This window comes from Aureobasidium melanogenum (genome assembly GCF_000721775.1).
Source record: "Aureobasidium melanogenum CBS 110374 unplaced genomic scaffold scaffold_5, whole genome shotgun sequence".
Taxonomy (NCBI): domain Eukaryota; kingdom Fungi; phylum Ascomycota; class Dothideomycetes; order Dothideales; family Saccotheciaceae; genus Aureobasidium; species Aureobasidium melanogenum.
The window spans coordinates 536,348-553,680 of NW_024470057.1; the positions used below are offsets into that span (position 1 = coordinate 536,348).

General features: G+C 48.3%; 6 protein-coding genes across 6 annotated transcripts; 4 read left to right on the top strand and 2 right to left on the bottom strand.

The window, feature by feature from the left end:
- Positions 1-924: 924 nt before the first annotated feature.
- Positions 925-3,054, top strand: M437DRAFT_64349 (uncharacterized protein; the record flags this gene model as incomplete). Its single annotated transcript, XM_041024411.1, has 4 exons — positions 925-995; positions 1,053-1,175; positions 1,227-1,498; positions 1,547-3,054. The coding sequence occupies 4 exons, from the start codon at positions 925-927 to the stop codon at positions 3,052-3,054; spliced, it is 1,974 nt and encodes a 657-aa protein (XP_040881744.1).
- Positions 3,055-6,878: 3,824 nt separating this feature from the next.
- On the top strand, positions 6,879-8,004 carry M437DRAFT_73649 (uncharacterized protein; the record flags this gene model as incomplete). Its single annotated transcript, XM_041026071.1, has 2 exons — positions 6,879-7,115; positions 7,165-8,004. The coding sequence occupies 2 exons, from the start codon at positions 6,879-6,881 to the stop codon at positions 8,002-8,004; spliced, it is 1,077 nt and encodes a 358-aa protein (XP_040881745.1).
- A 1,410-nt stretch (positions 8,005-9,414) lies between these two features.
- On the top strand, positions 9,415-10,706 carry M437DRAFT_64351 (UAA transporter; the record flags this gene model as incomplete). The annotated part of the gene is made up of 3 exons (XM_041024412.1): positions 9,415-9,581; positions 9,639-10,420; positions 10,477-10,706. 3 exons carry the CDS (start codon positions 9,415-9,417, stop codon positions 10,704-10,706), a joined length of 1,179 nt encoding a protein of 392 aa, XP_040881746.1.
- A 686-nt stretch (positions 10,707-11,392) lies between these two features.
- Positions 11,393-11,868, top strand: M437DRAFT_44069 (uncharacterized protein; the record flags this gene model as incomplete). Its single annotated transcript, XM_041020847.1, has 2 exons — positions 11,393-11,540; positions 11,597-11,868. The coding sequence occupies 2 exons, from the start codon at positions 11,393-11,395 to the stop codon at positions 11,866-11,868; spliced, it is 420 nt and encodes a 139-aa protein (XP_040881747.1).
- A 1,186-nt stretch (positions 11,869-13,054) lies between these two features.
- On the bottom strand, positions 13,055-14,323 carry M437DRAFT_10425 (uncharacterized protein; the record flags this gene model as incomplete). The annotated part of the gene is made up of 3 exons (XM_041018564.1): positions 13,055-13,191; positions 13,378-13,683; positions 14,005-14,323. Coding segments are annotated over 3 exons (762 nt in total), but the record flags the coding sequence as incomplete, so codon positions are not given.
- Positions 14,324-15,590: 1,267 nt separating this feature from the next.
- Positions 15,591-17,261, bottom strand: M437DRAFT_43990 (cystathionine beta-synthase; the record flags this gene model as incomplete). Its single annotated transcript, XM_041020839.1, has 2 exons — positions 15,591-16,235; positions 16,287-17,261. The coding sequence occupies 2 exons, from the start codon at positions 17,259-17,261 to the stop codon at positions 15,591-15,593; spliced, it is 1,620 nt and encodes a 539-aa protein (XP_040881749.1).
- Between the last annotated feature and the right edge of the window lie 72 nt (positions 17,262-17,333).

Here is a 17,333-nt window from a genome sequence, read left to right on the forward strand (position 1 = left end):
TGAATGTCAATGTGATATATCCATCTTGAAAAGGTGCGGATCAAAGAACTCTTATGTATGTCAATCATCCTGAACGACCCGAGACTGAGGCCGCCTTATCTCTGAGTTTCTGGCCATGATGTACCGTTAATGTTGGCGATATCTCCCATGCGAGAATCAAAAACGTGTGGTTGCTCGATCACATCGAGTAAGAATGAGGGATAAGCTCGATGGCCGTGCATAACGTGTATAAAATCCGCATAATTGCTCGATAGTATCGAGTAACAAGCCTGGATAGACGCGCCGGAGCCAGTTCGGCGAACGGTTTTGATTGGTCGGCTCGACTTCTTATACCAAGTATGGAAAGGCGCCGCGCTGTTCGCGCACGAATCGGCATCAAGCATGCCACTGGCGGGACCACCTGCTACTACTGGTGATGCACCTGCGCTCCTTTGCCCTTGAACAACAGCCGAGGAAATGTTTTGGCAGATCCTTCCAATTTTCCGCTAGAGACCTATCTAGATTCCCAATAGAGATGGTTCCATGGCTGCAGCAGAAGAAAAATCTCTGCAGTGCTTGCATAGAATGGCCAGATTCAAGAGCGGCTTGCATCGGCCCTTGGGCAGACGGTCAGGTCCGAACAACACGCCTCTCCATGGCCCATGGGGCATTAGTGGCGATCGTTACCCATCTTTGATTGATTTTGCGGGCCTCAAACCAGTCTTTACGACATCTGCCGGCCGTGATGTATCATTGTGATTGTGCAAGAGGAAGAGCGTCGTTGTGTCTGCCAAAATCTGGGCAGCATGGCTGCATCGGCAAAATATAAGCGATACCGGATGGGGAAGTTGACACGAGGCCGCGCTTGCTGCTTCAGACCGGCTTCTCAAGCCGGACAGTATTCTGCATCTACTACGCGTGTCATACACCGAATTCTCGGCCATTATGGAGTCTCTCCGTTCCTCTATTGAGGGTTCACAACCGCCAAGCAAGCGCCAGAAACGAAAGACGGTCGCGTGCGCACAATCCTAGACCTGCGGATGCGCAAAACAAGACTGACAACGATGCTACAGCTGTCGTCGTTGCCACGATCAAAAGACGAAATGTGATGGCGAAAAGCCTTGTAAGAACTGCTTGCAAGCAGATAAGCCTTGTGATTATCCTATGCGAGACAGAAAAGTCACGGTCAATGAAAGGTAAATTGACGACGGCGATGGACTCAAGAACACAGCTCTGATCGATCCCAGTTACATACAGCAACTACTTGATGAGAACGAGCGTCTCAAGCGGGGTGTAAACGATGACACAAGCCATGAAGATACTACAGAGATCACCAACGCGGATGATGAGAGGCGAGGAGACAATCCTCTCATCGAGAAAGAGGCATGGTTCATGCCTTACGATCCCAGTCCTATCTATATAGGCGAGGCTGCTTGCACAGGCTTCTCAACAAGAGTTCGACAGCTCCTGGTGAGTGTTGAGGCCGAAAGTCATATCCCGAGAACTTCTTTCATCAAAGGTAAGTGCGATTGGTCTATGCGACATAAAGTTGTTAACGTGTGACAAGATGCTCAATTGGATGCTGCACTGAACACAACTGCGCAATGGCCCAGCAGACCTCAGGCTTTCCTGTTGGTCAATACTGCTCTTAACACAATTGGCAAGTGCTACCATCTGTCTCCTGCTTCTGCGGTACGGACCACGCTCGATCGTGCTTACCAAGATCTGCGATCTCTTGACCAACTAGCAGTCTGCAAACTGTTTATACTATTTGCGCTTGGAGAGGCTTACGCTATCAGGTCGCCATTAGATAGCGCAGGAACCTTACCTGGGCTTCACTACTTTGCAAGAGCCAAAACCATCTTACGAGTCGTTCCGGAACGACCAAAGATCGATCATATCGAGATTCTGGTAATGTTTGCTTTGTACAACTCAGTCATGAATAGGCGACACAGTGCTTTCCGTTACATTGGATCCGCCATGAGACTGGGTCTCACGATAGGAATGTACCAGAACATGGCCGAGCGACAGTTACCTGACAAAGCTGCGAGACAACGCAGAGTTCGTCTTTGGTGGACAATGTATGTCCTAGACAGAATGATGAGCTCAAAAGTCGGATATCCTACACTCCTGAAGGACGAAGACGTTGAGGTAGATCTTCCAACCGACGAAGGCCTGACAGAGGCACAAAAGGACGATTTCATCGATGCCGATTACCTCACTGCTAGTATCAGTCTAGCTCGCATCGCTGGTGGCATCATTGGCAGTTTATACAGTCGAAGGAAGCTCCCTGACACTTTTTCACAACGAGTGCAAGCTGTCTTCCGCAAGCTTCGAGATTGGGTCGAGGCCCTACCTCCGAGCATGCAATTGCGACAAGAAGATGCTTCAAGCCAAGTTGCACGACACATCGTAATGTTGCATCTATCATTCAATCAGTGTGTCATATTGGCAACTCGGCCGATACTGCTGTATGTCTTCAGGATTTCAAACAAGATTGGAGGCGCGACAGAAGAAATTTCCCAAGCCACTTTGGCATTAGCATCGACGTGCTCACATTCCGCGGGCCACAGCTATCGATTGCTGATGCGGAGCTGGGTGAATGGCTCTTTCTTCACCCTTGATTACCTCTCTGCTCAATATCTCTTCGCTTCAGCAACCGTCTTGGCATTAACGAGTCTTTCTTCTGACAGTCTTGCAAAGTCTCATCAGAACGACACAGAATCGGCCACCCATCTGCTACGTCAACTAAGCATGCTAGGCAATCTGGCAGCCTCAGAATTCTGTACACATCTAGATGCTGTGCTGAGATCAATCGCCACCTTTAAAGCCTCCAGAGGTGAATCTAGCGAAGCCTCGGCCATGGTACAGGCTGGTCCTGCGGCTGCTCGTCCAGATACTGTTACTACCGAGATGGCACTTTTTGGGCCATTGGTAGGTGACTTTTTGACACAGACAGATACCGAGCTTGGTGTGCCTTTACTTCTTGATGACAGCGCTTTGGACTGGAGTGCGTGGGCCGGCGTTTTAGCCGATCAAGAGCCCACTCCTGGGCACATCAATATTGGACTTTGATTCATGTCTTTCAATATCGATCATACTAGCTCAATATCCGATTCTGTTGATGTCTTTCTCAAGCGCCGAGGTCTCTTACCGTGTCAAGACCCACCTCTCTTTCATGGCGTCGTGTAGCAATGTTGCTGACTACCAAAATGCACGACCAAGTTCAGAAACGGAAGTATGTCCACAGAGAGCCATTCCGATGAAATCTCTCTTTGGACCCTGCTCTGATTTCGGAAAATATTCTGCATCTTCACAAATGCAACAAAAGCAGCTTCGATCATGCGGGAGATCATAAAAGGTTTTTCAGGGCAAAGTATAGCGATATTGCTAGCCATAAAAATGCACAATCGAGTTCACAACCGAGAGTGTGTCCACAGAGAGCCATCAAGACCATATCTCTTCTACCACAACTGACGATATCGCTCCGTCAGAACAAGGAACCTGATCAAGCTGATTTGCAACCTCAAGGTCCAAAAGACGCCTGTTCTTGAAAGGCGCCAAACGGTCTGAGACCCATTCGTTCAGGTCGTTTCTGAATTGCGACTTGTTCAATGGGCGCTTGAGTCTGGCACGAATCTTGTATGGCACCTTCAGTCTGATAAGTGCATTGTTTGTTGCCTTTTTTTTTTCTAGCACTCGGATCTGGTCGGCTCTGGCCTTTAGGCTTCAATAACAAAGCTGGATTGTGTGTGGCCTTCAGGTAGTTCAACGCCACCGAGGTCACGGCAATGTTTCCCTTGCAGTGGTATCGCGGTTTTCCGTCGGACTCGTAGAATGAAAAGACGCCATCCACCGACGGAAGATCTGGATTGTACTGCTTTTAGCTGCCATATGGTTTTGATACCACTAGTCTATCCTTGTTTGCTATTTCTTTGTATATAATCTGTAGTATCTCTTAAGACAAGACCTTTTAAGGATTCAATTACGCCATGAATCATTGCAAGGCCCAAGCCCGGGCGTTAGCCCGGCCGCTTGGGCATTTACATTCCCATATTCTCCTGCACAAAAAAACGACCATCACGGGGCTCGAAACCCGCAGCCAATTCTTGTTTTTGGTGTGATAACGCTATTTTGACGTTGACAAAACATATATTTTGATAACTAAAAAATCGTTAAAATTCGACCGTTTGGCGCAATGGTAGCGCATCCGCCTCCTACTCTCTCTAGTGTAAAAAGCGGAAGGCTGCGGGTTCGAGCCCCGTGATGGTCGTTTTTTTGTGCTAGAAAATGTGAGAATGTAAGTGCCCAAGCGGCCGGGCTGTGTTTGAATTTATTTTCTTGGACAGGCAGTCATGATTTTGTTGTTTGGTAACACAGGTTCTTACCGAATTTCCAACGATGTGTCAGCAGACACCATGTTGAAACCGCTCATACTAACCTCTTTTGCATGCTAAGGTTAGTAACAGCAACACGGAAAACGCACTTTTCATCGCTTCATTTCCTATAGGAGATCAGAGACCTGCAGGCGTTTGTTTTTGCGGTTTCTTAATCTAGATTTATGCTTTAAACACTACTGTCTACGTTGGCAGCTCGAACCATCGCTTGTCGTTGCTAAGAGAACTATTACATGAAATTGAGCTCGGCTTTCCAATCGGCATGGGATATCGAGGACCTGGATCTGGCTATTGGCGCAAAGACGATACTAGCCGCTACCATCGCGCCAGAAAGCTGCAGAGATTGCCACAAACTTGGGGAATCAGTACATTTCGTTCACAACGCTCTGCCTGCGACATTGCCTGGTATACATCTAATACCACTGGACGGATCGCGGTTTCGCTACAAAATCCAGGCAGGACAGCACCTTACGTTTCTCCAATGTGCCCAACAGGTTGTGAACCTCGGACCAAGTCGCTCTAATTAGTTCGTATGGATTCCCTCCCCAAGATGATGTATAAAGATGTTCCAGGCTATAAAAATGCAGGATGATTTCTAGGAACGGCTGCCATCCATAGAGAGACTGACCTCTCAAAACGTTTCTCTGGCCATACTCTGGAATAAAAAAGTATTATGCATTTCAGCAGCTACATTACCACAGTCTTTAGCATATGGGAGATGGACAGCTTACAGCAATCAGATGGACCCTGCCATTTGGATAACTTCGATCCTATTCAGATTCAAGGGTCTAATCAACCTTCTATGGATCTTAGCAAAATCACGACACCCATAGTCTCAACAATCCCCATATCACCTCCGGCCACACCTCACGGTTCCGAAGCATGCGCCATCGACTAAATCTTGTTGATGGAGCGGTGTCTGCAGCATGCATGATCAACTAAATTTAGTTGATGGACCTTGCTCTAAAGCATGCGTTATCAACTAAATCTAGTTGATGGAGCTGGCTCCGAAGCATAGCCATGTCAACAAAGTTTAGTTGATGAGAGGTCTGATCAGCCCCGAAGCTATATCAACACTGGGGGGTCGGCAACTTAATTGGAAGGCTGACAACACAGTCACATTCTGAATGTCCTTCCCTAACAGAACTCTTCTCATCATCGAAGCGATCTGATAAACAAGACTCAGCATCGCCAATAGTCCACTCACACGCATATGCAAAGAACGAGCATTCGCTTCCAAAAGAGCTTACTTAATTTACCAAAATGAATTCTCAAACGAATGCTCATTTATAGCACATCCACGTTGCGAATAATCCGCTCACCCGCATATGCAAAAATCGAGCATTCGTTTTCGAAGGGGCTTCCTCATTGTGTCAAGGTGAGGTTACACAAGACTACTCGTTTATAGCACATCCATGTTGCGAATGGTTGACTCACATGCATAAGTAGAAAACGAGCATTCGTTCTCAAAAGAGCTTCCTTAACTTACCAAGGTGGTTTTACAAACGAACGCTCGTTTTTAGCACATCCTCGTAACAAATAATCGACTCACACGCATATGCAAAAAACGAACGTTCGCTTTCCGAAGGGCTTCCTTGATTTGTTAAGGTCCTTTTTTTCACTACCAGGTTGCCAAAATTCTGATAGGGCAGTATTACGGACCTTCGGCACCTAGGTTGCCACATCGGAGGTTCCATTTTCAACGTAACTTCCTCAATCTTTCGGACTTGATTACCAGAACCAGACTGTCTTTTACACTGCACGATATCTCTACAAGCATTGCGCTAATCCCACCAGTCTCGAAGAGCTAGAGTCATTGGCCGAGGACTTGATACTCCACTGGACTCGATCGAAACGTACAGTATGATTTTTTGGTGCCGCACAAGAAAAAGTCGTTAGATATTTTCTTGTACCGCACAAGAAAATTCTAGCAGATATGCGTTTCTGGTACCACATAAGAAGGCACCACTAAGTATAATTTTCTTGTGCCGCACGAGAAAATCTTGCCTGTTGATGTCTCCTCACTCAGAGGCAATGGGATATCGTCTCTTTGTATATAAATTGGTCCAGAACTAAGAGCAAACCACTTCTAAATTTTTCTTAGTTCAGGACTAAGAAAATACCACCTTCTCGCTTTTCTTAGTCCAGGACTAAGAAACTATCGCCTTTTGAGACTCCGACACAGCATTGAGTGTTGACTCTGTCGTAGTACCACGATGCTGCTCCAGAGCACTCGCCAGGCCTCGAGTCTGTAGCTCATACCAACTGAAATTTACCAGTCCTAGGACTGGTAGACTATGCCTACTGATTTTGTCCCGGTCCTAGGACCGGTCAACTACAGCTATTTCTACTTCCTGCATACCGCCGACATTCTGACCAAGCCTAATCTACAAGAAGGAGGCTCCGACCTTTGACAACTTCACGTTCAAATTATCAGACATCTTGTTATCTGTTAAGTTCATACTAGCAAAACATATAATCGAATATCAAGGTCGACCAGCCATGTCACTTCTGGACAGGATCGAGGGCCTTCCTACAGAGCTCGTACACAAGATCTTCGAGCATTACTGGGACTTTAACACAAACAAGGTTCTGTACCAGCTGAAGATGAGACCAAGAGAAGTCTTCTCCATTAGTACAGACAGAGAGTCTCTCAACATTGGTCGTACAGCAGAGATCGAAGGCATTTCGCCGTACAATGACGGACGTATGGATACTGACTCGGAAGAACATCAGAATGTACGTAGCCATCTTGAGCAGCATCAATGCTTTTGCTAACTGTTCTCAGCCCATTACTGTAAGCTTTGCAACAGTGGAACAAATTCTGGCCTTGAACAAAACTCGTCCACAGATCCAGCGGTTCCATATGGATGCTCTTACATACACTTTACTATTGCTGGACTACCCCAAGATCCGTACAAATTCGCTACTTGCATTACTCAAGCGCGGTCCTGCGAAAGTGGCTGAGGATGTCACTACTCTTTCACGTACCCTCGACACTACAAGAATCAACTACAGCCAGAGAAGACAGCCATCCCGAATGCCAGTCTCTACTCGCCTTAGTGAGCAAAGCCTACACTTCAAGACAGCCAACGATGCGGAACTCTTCTTCCACGCAGATATGTCTCGCGCCTTGCTTGTAAGATCGTTCTCATTTGGTCACAATATGGATTCGGCTGGTATCTGCGGACTCGACAATCTGCATTATCTCTTCTGGAGCGCAGGCGGACGTGGACGATGTGCAGACGAGATCTATATCGTCGCATACGCCAAGCTACATAAGATCGGTCCAAGCAGCCAGCACAGTACATTGTTGTCCTTCGTCATTCGCTCAACAGAATATCCTTCCCCTGGTCTTTCTCCTACAAGTTCATATCGCCATGACCTTCACCGCTCTGTATATCCTCTTGAAAAGCTCGATCTCGATACCTTGGGAACGATGTCGAATAAGCAGCTGATGGCCTTCCGCCAGGCTCATCTGCAAAAACACGATATCGAATGGCCTCCAAAGTACGTGTCATACAAAGCCGACGACCAAGATCGTCTCAAGAACTATATGGACAGAATCTGCAGGGTCGGTGGCACATGCGAGTTTTGGGAGTTCCCGAACTGCTCTCAGACCGTGTGATATCAAATACAGGCTTCAAACATTTTGTCATTTTGTTATCATCTAATTTTACGAACGCGATAGGTAGACAACGAACAAGGAAGGTTGATTCGATTTAAAATGCAAAGAGAAACTTTCCAGCCTAGGGAGGTATATCTTGAGAAAATCCAGTCTTCGAGGAGATTACATTCATCAATTAGAGTAATTAAGGCTGTAACGAAAATGCATCACAGAAATCGTAAATCAATCGGAGATCCCATCGCCATTCAAAATCTGCTTCATGACGTGCTATTGTTCTAAAACCAGGCATGTCCAGTCTATGTTCTGGATTCTTTCCCCGATGCAATCGTACTCGCAATGTACCTATAAAAATGCACGACAATATCTGAAGATAAAGTTGTTTCCACAGAGATATCTTGTCTAGATGGCTTTCTGTGGAACGATCCCTATTTGAGAAAGTATCGTGCATTTTTCCAGCTTAAGTGCATCGACACTCTTTTCCTGAAGATCATATATCAAGCCTGCGACCCTGCCTACGCCGACTTTCTGGGACTTCTTCTCGTTGCGTGAGAGAGACACCCGTTCTGCATCTCCATCGCCCACAAGCTACATAAGCGTCAGATGAGGACTGGTTGGACACCCGCTAACCCAGACTCACTTTCGCAAAGAGATGACAGTTTGAACAACATTCTCATCGAAACCCAAGCTTCTAATTACTTGAAGCACGACTTTGATTCAACCACATACCCTCGACTGCCACAGATGGTGGAGGAGATCTCGATCTCTCGCACTCTCCATGACTCAAACATGGACACTGCTCTGTTGTCGTAAAAAATCGTGCATTTTTACAAGCGACAACACTGCCATAGGTTACTGTGAGACAGAGGTCAAGCATAACGACCCTGGCACATAGGTAGAGTCTGATCTCCCACATGGTCGAAGCTGTTATATCGTAGTTGTGAAAATACACGATACCTATTGGAAATCTAGCAAGGTCCGGAGAAAGACTTGCTTGTTCTCTTGCTGAGCGCAATCCGGACTTGTAGCAGTTCAAATAGCTTGACACCCACAGTGATACGAGATAGACATAACTGTGTATTTTAGTGACCTGTATTGATACTTGTCGTGTTAAGAGAATGGTTATGCGAGGCTGAGGCTCGGCTCTCAAAATCGTCATGGCAGATCAACGAGTTGAATCTAACTTCATCTGGCTTAGCTGTTTCCAATTTTGGCGATGAGCGGCTTCGAGAAGGACAGCTGGTTGTTGACCCTGAGCATTTTTCTGAAACAGTTAATACTGTACAACGACGACCCGTTCAATAATTTAGAAGTTCGTTTCTCTCCTTCTTCTTTGGCTTTCGACTTCGAACGACCTTTCGACAGGAAGACTGTATTCTGGTCCTGATTTCCAATTTCCATCGGTGAACCACAATGGCGGGCAACGGCGAGATCAAAAATAGAAGTGGAAATGGAGTGCTGGATGAGAAGGCCTTGTTGCAAAGGCAGGTTGATGGTCTAGCGACGGATCGGTCATCATCAGGAAGTGCGCAGACAACCAGGAATCTAATCATCTGCGTGGGAGGAATCTACGCGTCCTTGTACGTTCCATGCATTTCATGAAAACACATACGTGATCAAGCTAAACAAAACACCAGTCTCACGTGGGGGCTTCTTCAAGAACGCATCACGACGACTCAGTATGGTAGCTCTTTGGCTCCGGAAAAGTTTAATTCTCCTGTCTTCATCAACACAGTGCAATCGACTTTCGCAGCACTACTCGGGTATCTCTACGTACTGTTCACACGCAAGCAGTCGAACGACCTACCCATCTTCCCCAGCCGCAGCATCATCTTTCCTATGTTCTTAGTGGCCATCACATCTTCCCTGGCTTCTCCCTTTGGCTATGCATCGCTCAAGCATGTCGACTACATTACCTTCATTCTGGCCAAATCTTGCAAGCTTCTCCCGGTCATGGCTTTGCACGTTACTCTCTTCCGTCGCAAGTATCCTCTTTACAAGTACTGTGTCGTAGCACTTGTGACGGCTGGTGTAGCTGTCTTCACTTTGCACCACCCAACTTCGTCTAAGAAGAAGGGAGCAGATGGCAGCAGTGCATGGGGACTGCTCCTTCTCGGCATTAATTTGCTTTTCGATGGTCTCACCAACTCGACTCAAGACCACATCTACAAGTCGTACAGACCCTACACTGGACAGCAGATGATGTGTGCGCTCAACTCGATCAGTACTGTTTTGACCTCGGTATATCTGTTTGTTTCGCCGTACATTGCTACGACGCCTGTCGGAGCATATCTCGGCATGAGTGCCGCCTCTGGAGGAGAACTAGAATACGCCATTGACTTCATCAAAAGACATCCAAGCGTTGGGTGGGACATCTTTGCATTTGCAGCTTGTGGTGCTTTGGGTCAAATGTTCATCTGTAAGTCTTCACTCTTTTGCACGAGCGGAATGTTTCAGAGCTGATATATATGCTAGTCTACACTCTTTCGACCTTTGGGTCTCTCCTTTTGGTCACAGTCACAGTGACCAGAAAGATGCTTACCATGATCTTATCAGTAGTCTGGTTCGGTCATCGTCTCAGCCCAATGCAGTGGGTTGGTGTCGGCTTGGTATTCGGAGGTGTCTTTGTCGAGGCACAACTCTCGAAGCAAGAGAAGCTCGCCAAGGACCGCGCAAAGAAGGAGGAGGTTAAGAAGTCATCTTGATCGCAACAACTCGCGGTCCATTGTTTTTGCATAGATAGAGTGTTGGATACATAAAAGGGAGTGCAGGCAACTCTCAGGTACTCGAGTAGAATAATCAGAACACAGTGTATGGGGCTTCGGGTATGGATGCTCCCGAGCATTACTTGCGATTGCACTTGAATGTCACTCTCCTGATCCAAGGGCTAGAGCTATTGTAAGAACCTGTTTCTGTGGCAAAGCTACGGCGCCGATCGGAATAGCAAGTGCCCGTTTGAAAGCATGGCGTTCTGGTTCGATGTGGCTTTGCCATGCGTATCGAGGATTCAAAATCTGATTCAACGAGCTGATCCCCATTGTCTGGCAGCGATTCTCAGTAAAGCATGGTTTACGTACTCACAAGCAGCATCGGCGGTGATGGATCGTGAACGGGCGCCTTTTGCATGCAGAGATCGCGATGAATGGCCTCACGAAAGCGTCAGTCTGGAGACGAATTGAATAGAATGAGGCCCAAGCTTTAGCTATTACCCCACAGAATCATGTGTGATGTCATGGCTACCTCACATGCGTATTCCACCGGGCACGCAGGCAAAGAAAGCTATAAACACTGATCGCCCTTGCTCTTGTTTACTGAAATCTTCATTCAATCAAATCTCCTTATACTCAAACACTTCCTCAAAACTTACACACCACTCACAAACACCGCCACAATGTTCCGCTCTACCATCATCCGCAACGCTCGTCTCTTCAGCACCAACGCGCGCTTCCAGAAGTCTGCCACCGAGACTGTCAAGGATGCTGCCAAGGCCGTCGACAGAACCATCTCCGATGCCGCCGTCAAGGGTATCGAGAAGGGCGGTAGGTTTTAACTTCCTCTTGTCACTCTCTTCACCTCTTACTAATACCTTTCATAGAGCAAGCCGCCGCATCCATCAAGTCGGCCGCAAACGTGAGCACCGGCGAGGCCAAGGGCTCTGCCAGCCAGATGGCCGGTCAAGCACAAGGCAAGGCCAACGAGCTCGCCGGCCAAGCCAAGGGTGCCGTCAACGAGATGTCCAGCTCATCACCAACATCCGGCCAGGTCCAGGGCAAGGCTTCCGAACTCATGGGCGAGGCCAAGGGCAAGGCTTCTGAGCTGTCTGGCCAGGCAAAGGGCAAGGCCGAGGAGATCAAGGGAAAGATGTAAATGCTGTTGTTCTCACCACGACACGACACGCCACCTTTTTTCACGATATGAGACGACACCTCCCTTTCTTCTAGTTAATAGCGGCTTGTGGAATTGAAAGCTGCAAACGAAATGGAAACCCAGGCGCAGCGGTCCTGGCCTTTTCGTCTTTATAATTGATCAAATTCAACGATCTTGTCAACTCTTGATTCTTCTTGTGCTTCGTCCGTGTTCAATCATCTTTTGTCCTTTTGTGTTGCTGTTGCATACTGAAGGTGAGACGCATCTAGTCGGTACGGACTCTACGCATCAAATGCGCGAGTCGTGACCCTGCCCATATTTTTTCATGTCAGTCCGCATTCTCGATCAACCATTTATAATAATGGTTTACCTTTTGTGTTCCTACATACTCTTATCATATCTGCGGATGTAGTAAAAATTCTACTATAACTTGTCTTGAATAATCAAGAAACAGAATGTCGGGAGGATAGCCCCGCGTTAGGCATTGGGCACAAGGATTACTACTCAGTCTTCAAGCTTGCAGTAAGTTGACACCATAATCACTACATTGCAGAGCAATGACCACAAGAAACAGCAGACATTATACTAAACATAGCCTCGAACCGCCTCTAAAAGCCATTGGCGGTTTGGAAATGTCTCAGTCGAGATATACCGTGCCGCCAGCAGTGACAGGGTGATACCAACAGCTATCGCACTTTGACAAGAGGCAGTAAAGTAAATATGAAATCGAATAACAGGGATGCTCAGGCTCTTCTCAGCTATATATATATACCACTAAGCCATGATCAAGTCTCTCTAGTCTTCGAGCAAAAAAGCAATGGCCTGCTGATTCAGTCATCAACAAGCCTTTGCTCAACCCTGCCATACTCGGATGGTTCCAACCTCAATCTCGTTTGGCCGCACTGATTGTGCGAAGAAATTATGCTGGAGCAAATCATAAACCTCTCTCATTCATCGCCTCATTCTTGCAGGCACCGCATAGCGACATTTCGCAGTGCTCACACTGCCATGCCACATCTTCTTCGGCAGTGTGCTTATGCTTGTGTTCTCTCGAGTCCTCAGTTTTGGGCAAAGAACCAGAAACCGATTTTTGAACAGTTGCGTAGGTCCTGTAGAAGCAGCGGAAGCACTCTGTACTAAGCGGCACATCCCTCTTGACTGCTTCCTCTGAGATTTGTGCAGGTTTGAAGACGTGCAAGCATGACCATATTGTACTATGATAGCTGTCGTCAGGCTCTTCGCCAAAGAAAGCACCCGTGCCTTCCCAAACGCGACGACCACCCCTATCAAGGTCGGTTGGACGTTCAGTAAGAATAGGGTGGACTGCTGCTGCTGGAGCGGTCACAGACTGTGTTGCCGTGGCTGAGGTATTTGCTAGAGCAGAAGCAATTGCTGGAGCAGAGGCAATTGCTAGAGTACGTACAATGGATGCAGCATTCTGCTCACCATCTTGTGCCATCGGAGGAATGACACCAGGCTGAAGAGTGCCAGGGTCGATTTCTTCGTCACTGTAATCTCCATCTTCACTTCCGGAGTCGGGTGAATCACAACCTCCATCACACTCATCGAATGCACGGAGACAACCCCAACACCAATGAGCACCACAACGGCATTGCATGTGGCGACAGCCATACATTCTCTTCACACCGTGGCCACAACGCGGGCATTTCTTGTAACCATATGTCTCGAGCATGGCAAGCTCATGATCTTGAGCAGCGGTATCACAAGGCTGTCCAAAGTGGGCAACTTGTTTACAGCTGGGACATATTCCGATGTGACAATCCGGACAAGAAAAGCAAGCAGCAGCAGGCAAAACTGTGAATTTGCTGTTCACTCGGGCTTTGATTTTGCCAATCTCTTTCCACAGCTGTCTTCGCAGGATTTCAGCACAAGAGGAGGCTACTGGAGGCATGGAGCGACCGCCGGTGTAGAGTCGATTGAAATCATAGGCAAACTCGGCCATGTTGGAGTAGCGTGAGACTTTTGTAGAAAGCTCACCGAGCCAGATCATCCTGCTGGGACACTTCCAATTCTGAATACCGTGGGTCGAAGGAGATGTGGCATCCTTGAAGTATCGAGCATAATGTTCTTGTTGAGTCTTTTTCAGGATGGCGGGAAGCTCTTGTTTGACAAGACCCCAGATGGTGACTGGATCGGCAGAGGGCGGTGGTAGAACTGCACGATCTGGGATGAAGCGTGAACATTTAGGAACTGGACAGTACGTCTTCTTGGTTGAGATCCATTCTTCAAACTTGCGACGATATGCATCAGCTTCAGCGGAGGAAAGAAAGTCAAGAGCAACAATAGTTGAAAGGATGGTGCAGCATCTGGGTGGCATCGAAGTCGAATCGCGAGTTGCTTCTAAAAACATGCTTCTGATGCAATCTCCGCAGTATGCGGCAGGACAGAGGCGACATGGCTGGAGTACTGGAGCCCCATCTGCTTCACAGCAAATTTCACATTCTCTCTTGATGTCATCGACCTTGGACGGAGGAAGATCTTCAACTTTGATAGGTGGTGACAAGAGGCTTTGCAAATGTGTTTGCAAGGCCGAGGCTTGAGGCGGATTGACAGGATGAGTCATGGATGATGATAGCGACGAATGGACGTGTGAAGTTTGAACTGAGCCTGGCAGCGTGTCTGTGGAAGAGCGTCTGGTAGAACCAAAGCCAGGGAAAGGCACAGGTGGATCAAGACGAGAGAAAGTGAAAGTCGAAGATGGAGGAGGAGGGTGAGATGTTGTCTCAGGTTGAGGGCGATATGAGTATGTTGCTTCTTGGCGTGGTGGACGACGAGGTGGAGGCTGGTAGGGGCCCGATTCTGGAGACTCTCCAGCGACACGTCGAGATCTGCGAACAGCATGTTGCAAAGGACTCTCGTCGAGCCGACACAATTGGGCGGTGGTACGTCTTGTGTTTCTTGAGGATGACATGACGAAGGTGCCGATGGCGAAAGGTTGTTGTACTAGGCTGTTTGGATGGGCGTGGCTTGGGATATCAGAGACAACTGGATCAATGCCACCAGCAATATCTCTAGGAGCGTCTTCGATATGAGTTGTGGTTGGAACAGGGAGGTGCAGACGCGAGCGGACGCCGTCTTGGATGCGTTGGAAGAGAGAACGAATAGTACGCAAAGTCAGGAGAGTGCGGCGACGGGAACGCTGTTGTCGTACTCCATGCGTTGGTGGAGAGGATTCCATGAAGTTGCTGTTCATGAATTAACCACCAAGGCACCAACAGCTTCTGTGACGCCCTCAATCACGTACCTTGAAGCCTTTCCACGCGAACGACCGCCTTGTCTTTGCTCTGTATGCAACACCAGCATTGACTGGGAAGCTCCACCGGGACCGGCTATAAAGCCAAGTGCACCCAGTCGATCAGATGCAAAAGGAAGGAATGTATCAAGGAGGGTGCCTTGTCAAAATCAAATCTTCGGACCGCATGTGTCAGGCAGGTTCCTTCCTGTCAAGCACAACCTCCAACGTGCTGCTACCTTCAGTCTCACGACTGCTCTTTCCTCAAATCTCAGAAGCAAAACTAGAATGAGGCAATCGAACTTTTCAGTGGCTAAAAGAAAATGCATGGGTATACTCATCTAAAGGATCTGCATCTTCAATCTGTCTCCTGATGTGCACATAACAAAGCTGACGCCGAAGACCTTATTATGAAGCTACGATCCAATCACAATCCACTCCTGAACGCCTTGATCATCAACAGTCGTCTCTAGTTGCTTCCATCCTTCTTTGATGACTTTACCAACCAAGTCAAGAGATCGACCTTGGTCACAACTGCCACGGCCTTGTAGCCACCCTTCTCGGATGTCTTTTCGGTGACAATAGCAGCGCTGTTCCACTCGAAGAAGCGGCTCAATGCGCTCAATTTGGTGTCCTTTGTGATCTCGACGAATTGTCTGCGCTGGGGGTGGCTCTCGGTCTCGCTGCTGGTTGCAGCCTGCTTGCGCTCCTCAGGAGTCTTGATGCTAATGTCTTGGGTGCTTGTCACGACCTCATTGATCTTTCTAAAGTCAAACATGACATCGCTGACACGAGAGTGGCCTGTGGCACGGCCCGACGACAGGTAAGACAAAAGGTTTCCGAGTGTGACGAGACCGACAAGACGAGAACCAGTACCGGCTGAGACGGGGAGCTGGTCGAAGCCCTTCTCACGCATGGTTTCGATGGCATCTCCACATGGCGAATCTGCTGAGATGGTGGTAACAGGCTTCAGGCGCAGATCACGAATGGTGGCATCTCCGTAACCATCCTTGCTCTTGCTGTCTTCGGCCTTTGCGACTGGTGTTGTAGGGGCGGAAAGTGGAGGAGTAGGAGGGAGGAGATCGTTGGCGGCCAGCCAGTCGTCGTCGACGAACTGTGAAAACGATTAGTAACGTGACGGAAATGCGAGACTAGGGGAACAAACCTTGCTCAAGTAGCTTCGAATGCTGTCGGGCAAAACAACGACAACGACATCATCCTCGGTCAGGCTGAGCTCAGTGCAAGCCTTGACACAGGCGGCCATGGCGCTGCCACTGCTTCCTCCAACCAAGAGACCCTCCTCTCTGATCAGCTTTCTTGAATACTCGAAACTAGTGCGGTCATCGGTCTTGAACCAGGTGTCGACACCTTGCTGGTCAAGAACGTCGGGAATGAAATCGTAGCCAATTCCTTCAACCTTGTAAGGCTGGTCCTTGAAGTCGTCGTTCAAGGAAGCAGGCAGAGCAAGAATGCTGCCATGAGGATCGGCAGCAATAATCTTGACATTCTTGTTGTGCTTTCTAATGCCTCTTGCCAAACCGGTAATGGTACCACCAGTACCGGCACCAGCAACAAGGGCAGTGATTTTGCCCTCAGTTTGTGCCCAGATCTCCTCAGCAGTACCGAGCTCATGGGCCAAGGGGTTGTTGGGGTTGACATACTGGTCAAGGATAACGGCACCAGGAATCTCCTTCTCCAGTCTTCTAGCGACACCAATGTGACTTTCAGGACTGTCGTAGGCAGCCTGAGTAGGGGTTCTGATGATCTCGGCGCCGAGAGCCTTGAGCACGGCGACCTTCTCTTGTGACATCTTCTCGGGAAGGGTGATGATGACTTTGTAGCCCTTGACGGCACCAACAAGAGCGAGACCAATACCAGTGTTTCCGGAAGTGGGCTCAATCAGAGTGGTCTTGGAGGGGTGAATGCGGCCCTCGGCCTCAGCAGCTTCGATCATGCGCAAAGCGATGCGGTCCTTGACACTGCCACCAGCATTGAAGAACTCGAGCTTGGCGTAGATGGTGGGCTTGAGACCGAGCGATTGCGGGATCTTGTTAAGGCGAACGAGGGGGGTGTTGCCGATCTGCTCGGTGATGGTCGACATGACGACCGGCGGGTGTCTAGGATGCGACTTGATCGACATGGTGTGTGTTGATCGATGTGAGTTAGTATTAGATGACAGAAGGAAAAGAGAAAAACAAGATGGAGGAGAGAT